General features: G+C 45.0%; 1 protein-coding gene across 2 annotated transcripts in view; it reads right to left on the bottom strand.

Moving 5' to 3' along the window:
- atp2a3 (ATPase sarcoplasmic/endoplasmic reticulum Ca2+ transporting 3) overlaps positions 1-13,784 on the bottom strand; it is a 203,760-nt gene that overhangs the window by 76,763 nt on the left and 113,213 nt on the right. For both annotated transcript variants that reach the window (XM_072589319.1, XM_072589318.1), the window contains exon 9: positions 947-1,035. In XM_072589319.1, coding sequence (XP_072445420.1) covers positions 947-1,035 — 89 coding nt within the window. The remainder of the gene's footprint in view (positions 1-946; positions 1,036-13,784) is intronic.

Here is a 13,784-nt window from a genome sequence, read left to right on the forward strand (position 1 = left end):
TGGAGATGACAGTGAACTCTGCTCTTCCAAGTTTGAAAATTTCCACTGGAATCCCAACTACTCCTGCAGCTTGTCCATTCCTCATCCCTCCTCCTTTACCATGTACACAGGCTCTGGCTCCCTCAGTATTGGGGATTGTTACACTCCCAGCAAGGGCCACCCTTTGAGTTTCGAATGAGTGCACAGCAAATGATCAAAACAGGTGGAACAGGGTGTTGCCTGGTGTTGGGAGCTGGGGAAAAGCGACCCTGCCCCACATCACAGTCGATTACCAGACTGGTGCATGCAGCAGGTTAGGGACAGCGTTAAGGCCTTGTCATCAACTAAATCCTTCATTAAACTGCCCTCCAGCCACAGTCTGCAGACATAACCAAATCAATCAATCAATTTCACCAACTCCCACCACTTATCCATAGGTCACATCCCCCCCAATTCCTCCTCCCACAGCCCATCCGATGCTCTGCACTCAACATTCTGGGAAAGATTACTGCTCCAAGACACTTTAACACTGCTGCCTCACAGCATCAGGGACACAGGTTCGATTCCAGCCTCGGGTGACTGACTGTGTGGAGTTTGCACGTTCTCCCCGTGTCTGCGTGGGTTTCCTCCGGGTGCTCCGGTTTCCTCCCACAGTCCAAAGATGTGCAGGTCAGGTGAATTGGCCATAGTGTTAGGTGCATTCGTCAGAGGAAAATGGGTCTGGATGGGTTACTCTTCAGAGGGTCAGTGTGGACTTGTTGGGCCGAAGGGCCTGTTTCCACACTGTAGGGAATCTAATCTGATCTAATCCAACACCCATCCAATGACAATAGCATGGAGTGTTCAGATGAGCTGATGCATTTGCCACTAGGTGGCTACAGTGCACTTTTCCAGACAGAGTTCCCAGTGGTTATCATTAAAAACACTGCAACTGTAGATTTCTATTTTTTAAAAAAAGAGTACTCACACTTGTCCCTCTGGAGTGTAGGTGGATCCAGTGATGTTGAACTCATGGAGTTTGCAGTTATCTCCCACCACTGAATCAATGATGAACATCTGCATGGGAGGGAGATTAAATTCAAGTTAAAAATTGCAAGTTTCCCAGAGAACACCATTCTTAAGCGATCCTCACTGACACTATTTAAAATTTTGATACATATCCTGCGTCATATATTCTTCCTGCAGCAACCCCCCCCCTGTCCCCACTTTGTTCTGTCATCATCCAGACTCCAGAATGTGAAGTGCACAAGGTGTTATGGAAGATGTAAAGGCCATCCCGCCCATCAGCAAGACCCTCCTCCAGAAACTTTGTAAATTATTTCTGATTCACAATGAAACATTAATACAAAACCATTTGCTAATTATCCCACATTCAACTCTGCTGTCCCTGCCTGACTCACAGACCTGCCCCCCCACTGTGGATGTTTGTAATCCTAGAATCCCTACAGGGTGGAAGCAGACCATTAGGCCCATCGAGCCCATACCAACCCTCCAAAGAACATCCCACGCAATTGTCCTCACTCAGTGCCTCAACTGCATGTCAAAACTCACATTTCAGTGTAGGATGAGGCCATTCAGCCCATCCAGTCTGCACCAGTCCTCCAAAGTGTATCTCATGCAGACCCAGCCCTCCAACCTTTCGCTTGCATGGTTAATCCACCTAGCCTGCACACCCCTGGACACTACGGGCATTTTACCACGTTCAATCCACCTGACCTGCACACCTTTGGACTGTGGGAGGAAACCGGAGCACCCAGAGGAAATCCGCGCAGGCACAGAGAGAATATGCAAACTCCACACAGTCACCCAAGGCTGGAATCGAACCCAGGTCCCTGGTGCAACCCAATATGCTGCCCAGATGACCAAACCCAGGAACAATACCACTGCTCAGAATTTCCACCAGTCCCTTCAAGTACAACACTGGTTTCAGCGGTGTTCTACTGAAAGCCAAGCGTTGGCACACTGCTGCTGCTGCTAAGGAGTACTTAAAGGTTCTTGGTGTGGGTGTTTTGGGCAGGACTTCAGAAAAGTAGAAAATTCTGCCTTTCCCTCAAGAATGTTGTTGTTGTAAAGGCAGTAGGGTTTGTTTTTGTGGGCGATTTATACCTCATGGCTAAAAGCAACAGTCTGATGAGCAATCATGAATTTAGCTCACTTGTTCTGGCAATCGTAGGCTTTGTATTCTCTCTCTACTGTTGTACAGAATGCCATGTACGAACATACAAAGCATAAAGGCAACATTTTCTGATATGTGAGCAAGAATCTCATTCCTCAGCTTAAAATGATCAGGGATAAAGAAATGGCTTGTGAACGGTGTGTGGAACCGCTCGATCGGATTTCCTGCTTGCTGGGATTTGTACTTTGTAGAGACTTTGGTGTGGGAACTCACTTCCTTTTGCAAAATAGATTTCACAGATTAATTCTTGACATGGATAACACTGGGGCTAGGGAAATACGCTCAGGTTAAAACAAGACAAGACCTTCGTCCACTCAACTGCTGTAATGTAGGAAACCTGTCGCTGAACTTCCAGAGACACAAAAGGAAGAAACATCAGAAGGCGATCACTCAGAGTCGAGTCTGCCCCGCCCTTCAGTAACAGCGTGGCCGAGCTTTGGTTAAGACTTTTACCGCTTAGTCCCCAGATCCCCGAATTCCCTGCAAGATCTAAACTCTGCCCACCAAGGTCAGGTCAGTCACAAGGGCCCAGTTGAGGACGACTAGCTATAAGAATGCAGTTGAAGTGAATGACTATTTACAATGACTATTCCTAAAGAAGGGCTTCTGCCCAAACGTCGATTCTCCTGCTCCTTGGATGCTGCCTGACCTGCTGCGCTTTTCCAGCAACACATTTTCAGCTATTTACAATGTCACCCAAGCTGACCTGTTCCAATATTACTGGATTACCACCACTAATAGCACCTCTACTGCTGTCAGAGAGCCACCATGGTAACCTTCATCACGGCATCATTTAAAGCGGTTCCTGGTGATGGCGTCTGTCCACAATCAACTCATGGAGTTCCTCTTTCAAATCTTTTCAAACGACTTTGTCAACTTTGGAGCGATAGTACACTCTGGTTTTCAAACACCTCGACAGTCTCTTGGAGTGACTGTTTCAACCGCACTTCAGATCCTTTTAACAAAATCCATGTGACTCGCCGACAAAGAACAGCACTGTGTGCATAGTCGAGGCAAGAAGCCCCGGTGTAAAGGTTTGGTTGCCTGCCTAGCAATATCAAAACTTGTTCAGGTGATTCCAGCTTCAAAGTTACTGCTAAATGACAATGACAAAAACAAGGAAGGGAAAATTTATCTGATCTTCTCGCAATCTCAAGGTGTCGAGACACACTGCCTGGATCAACCCTAAGCAGTGGGGAAAAAAAAAGGCCAACAGCTCCATAACCCTGTCAACCCTGTGCATTTGGGGATTAATGCCAAAACGAGCAGAGATGTCTCACAGAGCAGTCAAGCAACATTGTCATACTCACGGAATTGTACCTTACAGACCTTATGCCCTAGGCACCACCATCACCATCCCTGGATATGTCCTGTCCCACTGGCAGGACCGACTCAAAAGGTGACAGCACCTTTGTGTATACAGTCGGGAGGGAGAATCTGGGAGAACAATACTGACTCCAGATTCCATTAAGGTACAGATCAGGCTAATATGGGCAGGAAATAGAGGGCTGAAGGGCCTCTTCGGCGCTGTTTATATATAGAAATCTCATGTCGATTACCAGGTGGGAGCCGTCAATAATTCGGCAGCACCGTTACGGACCTTGGGAATGCAGTGGTGAGCTGCCTTCGTGAACCACTGCAGTCCATATCGTGTATGGGACACCTGGACTGCTTTTCGGAAGCAAGTTCCAGGATTTCGGCAATCAGGGACACTGAAGGAATGACGATGGATTTCCAGGTCAGGGTGGTGGTGAAACACTTGTCGGGGAACTGGTTTTCCCATGCATCGCCTGCTCCTATCCTTTCAGATGGGTTTGGAAGGTGCTGTCGAAGGAGCCGTGGTGAATTCTTGTCGTGCATATTGTAGATGGTACACACTGCTACTCTACCTCATTGATGGAGTCAATGTTGAAGGTAGGGGATGTGGTACCTATTAAGTGGGGCTGCTCTGTCCTGGATGGTGTCAAACTTCTTGAATGTTGCTGGAGCTGCACCCATCCAGGCAAGCAGGGATTATTCCATCACATTCCTGACTTCTGCCTTCTGGATCACAGACAGGCTTTGGGAAGTCAGGAAGAGTTGCTCACCACAGGATTCCTAGCTCCTGACCTGTTCTTGCAAGCCAGAGTGTTTATATGGCTAGCCCGGTTCCTGATTGGCCCATAACAGAGATAAATGAGTGTAGTAGTACCTCACTAATATCACCAACAGGCAGAAAGTCCTATACTTTTAGATTTGCAAGGGGAACTTAAAGAAGTTCCCAAAAGAAAGTTCCTGAAAGAAGTAAGTCCAATTCCTGATGAAGGATTTATGCCCGAAATGTCGATTCTCCTGCTCCTCGGATACTGCCTGACCTGCTGTACTTTCCCAGCAAGGACTAGAGTTGATCTCAAGCTGATGATTTCTAATGCACATTCCTGCATTAGCTGATACATACAGCCTGTAAACGCACAGTTTGAAACATTCAGAAGACTACCTGCTGCCCCCAAATTGATTTTGCTTGACCTACTGCTAGCTGAACCACACCATGTAATTTACCTAAAACTGGAGAGCTAACGGTGAAGGGAACCCAAGCCATGGGGCCCTGATGCTTCATGCAGCTATATTCAATGACAATTTGCTCAGAGGCAGACAGATAAGGCTGGAACTATCACTACACCAACATCATTCTGCTCCAGAACTTTCTTCCACTGACAAGTGTTTGTGTCATTGATATAATTTTGATGGAATTAATCGAATTTTCAACACTGTAGATTTTCTGTGCTGATATTCGTTCTGGACTGAGGTAGCATGAGGAGACATAGCTTCAAATTGAGAGGTGGTAGATATAGGACAGATGTCAGATGTCAGAGGTCAGAGGTAGTTTCTTTACTAACAGTAGTAGGGGCATGGGAACGCCCTGCCTGCAACAGTAGGGGACTCTCCAACTTTAAGGGCATTTAAATGGTCACTGGATAAACATATGAAAATGGAATAATGCAGGATAGATGGTCTTCATAGTGTTGCGCCAACCTGTGGAACCATCGAGGGCCCAAGGGCCTGTACTGTGCTGCAATGTTTTATGTTCTATTTGGTCCCAGTTGAAGGGACAGGCTGAAGTGGTCAGAGAGTCGAGTTGGGTGCGATCACGCTGTTTTGTTCACTGGAAATTAAAGTTGTGCAACTCAGTTTGGAAGCTGAAACAAATTTCAAGTGTGGCATTTGGGCATTTGTTCAGATTCGATAGGGAGGTCGTACTCCCACTTGGGAAAGAGTAGAGAACGAGAAGGCAGAGATTTAGAATAACTGGCAAAAGGAGCAAAGACGATGAGAGAAAAATAAGAGTGTGGTAAAGATCTAGAGGGCAATATTCTGAGATTGTAGTGTATGGCCCTTCAAGCCTTTCCAGTCTAACAAGAGCAGTTTGGTTGAGTAACACTGAGAAGGGTATTGCATTACTGCAACTATTTGCAAGTTACATGAATATGAGTTATAGTATCACACTCTATGAGGAGCACAGGCCCCCAATCAGTCTCCCAAAAGGTCCTGCTGTCCTCTGACCAAGTCCATGTGGCATCATTATAGTGGGATATACTACTGTTCTCAAGTGAGGTATAACCATAAGAGGCCCACTGACAAGACACTGGTTCATTCAAGGCATTTGAAAGAGAATTAGACAGTCGTTTGAAAAGGAACAAAGTGCTGGGTTTTGTTTTAGAATCCCGACAGTGTGGAAGCAGGCTATTTGGCCCAACAAGTCCATTCTGATCCTCCGAAGAGTAGCCAACTCAGACAATGTGCAAACTCCACACAGACAGTCACCAGAGGGTGGAATTGAGCTGAAAATGTGGTGCTGGAAAAGCGCAGCAGGTCAGGCAGCATCCAAGGAGCAGGAGAATCGACGTTTCGGGCATCAGCCCTTCTTCAGGAAAGATTCCTGAAGGGCTCATGCCCAAAACGTCGACTCTCCTGTTCCTTGGATGCTGCCTGACCTGCTGCGCTTTTCCAGCACCACATTTTCAGCACTGATCTCCAGCATCTGCAAGTCCTCACTTTCTCCCCGAGGATGGAATTGAACCTGGGTCCGTGGTGCTGTGAGGCCACTGAGCCACCATGCCATCCATGGTACTAAGTGAGATACTCAGTCGGAGACACAATGGGCCGAATGTGCCTTCTGTGCTGCAACGATCCTGTGATGAACTGCAGAAGAATGTCCGTTGTTTCCAGTTGACAGCTTTCCAATTCGATGTCCTTTATCCCGACACTGCTTTAAATTTAAACTACAACCTGCTCCATTCCTTAGCACAGGAATTTCCTCTGGAACCTCAAACTTCATCCTTCAACCAGCAGCTCAGAAGGAGTCCTAACTCAGGGCTGATCGTTACACTGGGAAATGTCTGTCAGTCTTCCTGTTGTTCAATGGCTGCTGTGAGGGTGAGGCCAAAGAGTCAACCACATTGCTGAGATCAGCTGGGTGGAAGCGGGTACTGCAGATGCTGGAGATTAGAGTGGTGCTGGAAAAGCACAGCAGGGCAGGCAGCATCCAACAAGCAGGAAATTCGACGTTTCGGGCAAAAGCTCTGCATCGGGAACTCTAATCTTGACACATTGCTGAGAGACTAGAGTCACACATAGGCCAGGCCAGGTAAGAATGCCCCTAAAGAGAAGTTTAGTGAACCAAATGGATTTTTCCAACATTAGACTAATTCCAGATATTTCTTGAACACCAAATTCCACCATCTGTCATTGCAGGATTTGAATCCAGGTCCCCAGACCATTACCTGGGGTTCTAGATTAACTGTTCTCTGGGCAACTGGGGTGGGCTCAGTTGGACAGTTTTAGTCAGAGAGAGGTTCTAGATCAACAGTCTAGCAATAATACCACTTGGCCATTGTCCCCCCGCCCCCCCCATTGGTCACAACTGGACGAATGGGTAAGGTAGTGCCCAGAGGCTCAAGGGAGCAGCCTAGAAAGTAGGAGGGGAGAGATTTCGACCCAAATATTCGAGAAAACCTCCCCTTACGCAAAGAACAGGAAGAGCAAAGACTCGGTTCCAAATTTTGATTACGCGATAAGGGGAGCACGGAGTTTGTGAAGAGTTTAATATTCAGAATTACCAGCATTATGCTTTTCTGAGTGATCCATCAGGCTGTTTCAAGTGAGTATTATTTATTCACACTTGATTAATTGGCTATCGACTGAAACTCATTTTAAAGTAATACAGCAAATGGATTTCTGTAATGAATTATTAGCACCCAATATATTACCATTGTAAAACTAAACAACTGAGCTTCAGTAATTACTGCAGCGTAAATGAGGAGATATCATTTTAATCCACAAAACAAATCAGCTTAACCCCATATAATCAATAATAGGCAAATGCCAGTGAAATATTTGGAATTCACCACTGTTTTGGGCTAGACCCCCTTCCCTATCAAGGGATGGTGGGTGTTAGCTATTATCTGAATGGAAGTGGGCATACTTTATCTTGGTAGGTGAAAGTGAGGACTGCAGATGCTGGAGAACAGAGTCAAGTTTGGAGTAGTGCTGGAAAAGCACAGCAGGTCAGGCAGCATTAGAGGAGCAGGGGAAAAAAAAAAATCGACGTCTCAGGCGAAAGCCCTTCATCAGGAATTCCTGATTTTCCTGCTCCTCAGATGCTGCCTGACCTGCTGTGCTTTTCCAGCACTGCTGCAGTTTATCTTGGTGATGACTTCAGTGCTTCTGTTCTTCGAATTCACTACCTCACCTTGGCTCTTGCACAGAGGACTACTGAGCTCCTTCGTTGATTGCTGTCAACTGGGATTACACAAAATTGATTATCCAAATTATTTTACCTACAGGCCCCAAGAGTCCTTCCATTGTTAATGCACGAACTGGGAAAAGTTGGCTTGATTTAGTCTCAGAGACCGCTGATTCGGAAAGAAGTGGACAAAGGTAAATTAAAGGAGCCGTTTATTCCACTCCATTCATCATTACTCCTGACAGCCTGCCTTATTCTCTGCTCGGTGCACTACAAAAGAGGCGTCTGATCAATATTTCATCTTCAGAATCAATTAACTTTTACTGACATTCAGCCGAGAGTTAAGCTCTCCTTCTTAAAAAAAAAACGACTGTTAAGTGAGGAAGGGACAACATAAATAACGCTTTCAAATCCTGTACATCAGTTACTGCGATGGACTCAAGTGCAGATTACAGCTATTTGAAGATGTGCACTCCAATAGTGCACTGTTGGGTATGAGGGGCACAGGTCAAAGGTCATTGCACGATAACACGACTGGATTCACACATACAGCAAGCAATAAGTTTCAGAATGCAAATAACTGAGGAACAGTAGCTCACTACAAAAATCATTTCAAGATAGCACAGCAGAAGCCAAAGTTATGTGGACCTTGTATATTGTGTCATCATATGTATGTTAAATTAGTTGCCCTGCTAAATATTGACATACTATTAGAGCAATACTGGACACAGCTCAAAACTGACATACCTGATCCAAAACAAAGTGCTCTAATTCAGAGTCTCACTGGCATACAAAATAAATCTGACCCTTCAGGCATCTTGCTCGCCAGTGCTGGACCTTCCTGGAATTTAGGACCACAATGATGATTGGCTAATCCAAGGCCAGCAAATCTGCATCCCCCACCAATGCCAGAGGGACTGGTGTCTGCTGCTGGTAATGCACCAGGCAAAGGGCTCAGAAGGACAAAGGAGCCAGACTACAATTTGACTGAAGGCAGAGACTGGGCACGGCAGTGAAGGTGCTGCCAAGGAGGTGCACACAGTCTCAAAGCAATATTGTTAAGTGAGTGGACAAAAAAGGCATAGGATGTGTGGAAAAGTGAACTTGTCCACTTTGGCATGAAAAATAGAAAGAAAAGCAGAGGATTACTGAAATGGAGAGACTAGTGAAGGCGGGGTCTGGGTGTCCTAGTAGATGAAACACAAGCTGATAACCCGGAAGTATACCAAATAATGAAGCAAATAGGAACGGTGCAGATCATTGGTGTGACCACAGCTAAAGGACGGTGTTTAGTTTTTGCCTCCTTATTGGAGGACAGCTGTAAGCAGCTCAGAAAAAGACGAGGTCAATGCCCAGAGTGAACAGGTTGTCTTATGAAAAAGGGTTGAGCAGCTTAAATGTATAATTGACCTTTAAAAGAATGACTTTAATGAAACAAAGAACCTGATCAGAATTTTATTCTCTCACGGAATGTGGGCATCATCCCGAAGCGACGTTACAATGATGTCAGATTGGTGCACATCACAGAGTATAAATACCACAGAGCAGGTGGAGTTAGGCAACTTGAAGGATACTGCAACACGACATGCTAGAACTTACTCTCTGGGAGAAACAGCGAGCTCATGAAACACAGGAAGATAGAAGCCTCGCATTTTGTTTCTAGCAGGGGAGCCCTCCAAGGCCTGTGTAGCAGCAACTTCCAGAAGCAGAAATTAATGTCACAGCTGATGGGCCGACACCCATCTATGTATATTGAAGTGACTGTACACACAGCCTGTAGGGAACATTAGTCATTACCCAATAGAGGTCAGCACCTGGTAATATCTACAATTACCATGTAGAGCAGTATTTAATTTTAATGTATAATAAATCATGTTACTTTGAAATCTCATTTTGAAGACAGATTGGGCCTTTGCTTTCTCTTCAATCAGTCTGGAACAAACCCAAACTTGGTGTGGCATCAGGCCACCAGATAAAGGACTCTCACAACCTTCCCGTCTCCAAGAAAAAAACAGCTCCCCTTCTCTGACCCATCCACAAAGCTGGAGTTCCCCATTCACCAGCACCCATCTTCTCTGCCAAACCTTTTAACACTTTCATATCACCCTTCATTTGACCATTCCAAAGAATTCCTAAATTTTCAAAAAAAAAAACAACTAAAATGGCAAATTTGAAGGATATTTTTTGTGATCCTTTACAGTTCTCCCAAGGTAGTCACAGCCTTGGCTAGATTGCACTCCATAAAAGAAAGAAGAAACTCCAGTACAATACTGAAGGAGTACAGTCCTTCGCCTCTCTCTCTGCTAGCAAGTTGGACATTAAAGACCCAGGGCACCATTCCAGGAAGGGGAGAATTTTCTTGAGCTTCCAGACACCATTCCTCTTTCACAGATGATTAACTCTGGACTAATTAGAGTCACAGAGATGGACAGCACGGAAACATTTGCTGCATTTACCCCTTCATTAAGAATGGCATGCATTTTTAATCACTTGTCGACTGTAATAATTTTTTTAAATGCTCGGAAGCGGTAAAAGGCGCTCAATAAATGCAAACTAATTCTTTCTACGGAATCCAAACCTCCCAGCAGTACAGACGACCGCAGGGGCACAGCCCTTAAAATAGGAAGAACCAGGAGATAATTTCCTCAGCTGCTCAGTTACCCTCAAAACAAAGGGGGCATGTCACAAAGTGACCAAAACTCTCCAGAGAAATAAAGGGGTTCACAGAATGATCACTCCTTCGGCAGGAACGCCACTTTTAAAAAACCAAAGTAACAACCTGGTTGAGGGACAATTCTTTATATTCGTTCAGGGTAACGTTGGCTGGGCCAGCGTTCACCGCCCATCCCTAACTGCCCTTGAGAAGTTTCCTAATGCATTCCACTCGGTGGATTCAGCAGCACTGGGGTGAAAGTCAGCAGGCTTTCCTGGCAACGAGATCTATCAGTTACCATGGTTACTGGTGTAAACCTGAAACTAGACACTCGCACCGAGGAGGACCAGACGTGTTTCCAACCTTGCGGCCACCGCTTCATTCAGCCCCGAAACTTTCAGCCCAGTGTGGCCCACCTTAACAGCTCAGCCACCCCCACGCCACTCTCTTCAAACTGATCGAATAAATAAGAGCAGTGATGGTGACTTTGCAAATCACTTTTAAATCAGTCTGGAGGTGGAGCAGCTTCTGTAGTCATGGAAACAGTAGTTTAAATTACTAACCTGAAATGATGTGATTATTAACATAATTACAAGAATGAGTAACAGGGTAGATGCATAATCAATAAGGGTGAGCTGTCACTGTAAATGCTATTGATCAATCCAACAAGCTGGTGTCAACCATCAGCAGAACATTAAATCAAGGCAGAGGGTAATTACATAGCTCCAAATGAAAAGATTTTCTTTATATGTGTTCAGGGTAACGTTGGCTGGGCCAGCATTCACTGCCCATCCCTAACTGCCCTTGAGAAGTTGCCCTCTGTAATCCCTACAGCCATTGAAGAAACAGTGATCTATTTCCAAGTCAGGATGGTGTGTAACTTGGGGAGAGCTGGCAGATGATGGTACTTCCACATATCTGCTGCTCTTGACCTCAAAAAAAAATGTGCTTTTGATGCAACTGTTCCTCCAATGGGGTTAGAATGCCCCATGTTTCGATGCCCCAAATATAGAATGGGATGCTAGTAGTGCGAGAGGCAAGTGTTCCTGGTTGGTCCTAGGGAATGTTTTCTACAGCAGTGCCTATCCAGTCCAACAAAAAAAAATGCTTGAAGGTTTAAGGGGAAGGTGAAAAAGCAAATCAGAAAAGCAAAGGGAACGAATGAGAAAAGACTAGTGAGCCAAAATACAGGGGTGTCCAAAGTCTCCGACAGGCATATAAATAGAGAGAGCGTGAGAGGGAGAGCGTGAGAGAGAGCGAGGGAGAGTGAGTGAGTGAGTGAGGGAGGGAGAGTGAGTGAGGGAGAGAGAGTGAGTGAGGGAGAGAGAGTATGAGGGAGAGAGAGTGTGAGGGGGAGATAAAATGAGGTGTAGGCCCAGTTAGAGACCAAAATGGTGACGGCAACAGGGGGTATGGCTGAGGTGTTAAATGAATACTTTGCATCTGTCTTTACAAATCAGGAGGATGTTGCTGAGGCTGGATATGAAAGGATTCAAAATTACTGAGGACAAATTCTTGGATAGACTTGTTGACACTTAAAGTTGATGAGGCACTAGGACCAAATAGATATTTTGGAAATGAGGATGGAAAGGGAGGGGGCACAGGCCACCCTGGACTGAGGGGAAGTACCAGAAGACAGGAGAATTACAAACAATACAGCTTTGTTCTAGCAAGGTTATAAGGCTAATCCTGCATTTACGGTCCAGTCAGATCAACTTCAACGGTGGGGAAATGCCTAGAAATGATTGTTTGGGATAGAATTAGTAAACACATGGAAAAGGGTGGGAGATTAGGAACAGTCAGATCAGATTTATAAATGGGAAATTGTGGTTAATGAGCTTGCTGGAGCTTTTGAAGAGGTAACAGAAAGGATTAATGGCAGTAATACTGTTGATGTGGGTGTACACGGATTTCCAGATGCTGTTTGACACATTGCCATATGACAGACTTGTGTGGAAAGTTATAGGTCATGGTATAAAAGGGACGGTTACAGTGTGGATACAAAATTGGTTGAATGAGAGGAAACAGTGTAATGGTCAACGCATATTTTTCAGGTAGAAGGAAGGTTTGTACAAGAGTTCGCTGGAGTCAGTAATGTGATGACACTATGGCTTTAAGAGGCATATTTTGTCTTGTTTTTTTAAAAATGAAGGGAGGTTGACACAGAGGTGCCAGGTGACCTGCTCCAAGCCAATAAAATAAACAGTTTGTGAGGCACTGAGGGCTCTTTTTAAATGTTGGAACAATAGAAGCAGCGTGAATGGGTGGAGTCAGGTTCCCACTGAACCAGGGTTTAACATTAGCTTTCAGTCGTTGTTGGGGATTTGAAACTGACTGTGGAAAAAAATTTGTGTGGGGGTGTGTCTGTGTTTGTGTGTCAGAAACTTCTCTTGATATTCTTTCCTGCTGGACCAGAGAAACATGGCATGTGAGACAGTCTATTTTACTGAATTTCTCTTTGCCATCTTTCTGGGATGCTACCACACTGGAACAGTTGCTGTTTTACAGTTAAATAAACTATTGTCCTGTTAGGTTTTCCAATAGAATTCATTATTAATTTTTCTTTCTTTTGCTTGTATTTTAAGCATAGGGTAAGAATAAAGTGCATTTTGCTTAGAGCCAAGTGGTGTAACCAACATCTGGAACACAGCACCTTACAGTTGCCTTTAAGTATGTTGCTGTCTCCTTGATGTATTTGAAGGGGGTTTGGTCTGGTCCATAACAGTTTTAGAACCCTTGCTTTTCCTGATTTATTTTAAGGATTTGGATCTTGGTGTGTGGGAAAGAATTTCAAAGTTTGCAGATGATGCAGGGGCCTCTTGTGCCACAGGAGTAGAGTCCCTGCCATGGACCAGAGAGGTCTGGGTTCAAGTTTCTCCCCCCCAACCCCTCCCTTCCAGAGATGTGTAAGTACATCTCTGAACAGATTGGTTAGAAAAATAGATTAAATAATTTAAAAAAAAAACAAGCAAACAAGGGAACAATCATGGGACAATTTAAATAATTGTTTTCTGTTTATTTCTTTTGAACACTTTTTCATACATGACTTACAGAATTATTGGAGATGGACCATGCAGGAATAAACCAGGAGCTGGCAGCTCTAATGGAGTGATTAGCACTTTAAACATTAATTATGGTTGGTAGGTTTTTCACTCTTTCGTGCAGCTACTGGAGAGCTCAAACAAATTCCATCCAGACCCAGGCCCTACTGCCCCCATCTCCTCAGCCCAAAGTGTCGCCTGTCTCCAGTGCAC

Source organism: Chiloscyllium punctatum, chromosome 19 (assembly GCF_047496795.1).
Source record: "Chiloscyllium punctatum isolate Juve2018m chromosome 19, sChiPun1.3, whole genome shotgun sequence".
Classification (NCBI taxonomy): domain Eukaryota; kingdom Metazoa; phylum Chordata; class Chondrichthyes; order Orectolobiformes; family Hemiscylliidae; genus Chiloscyllium; species Chiloscyllium punctatum.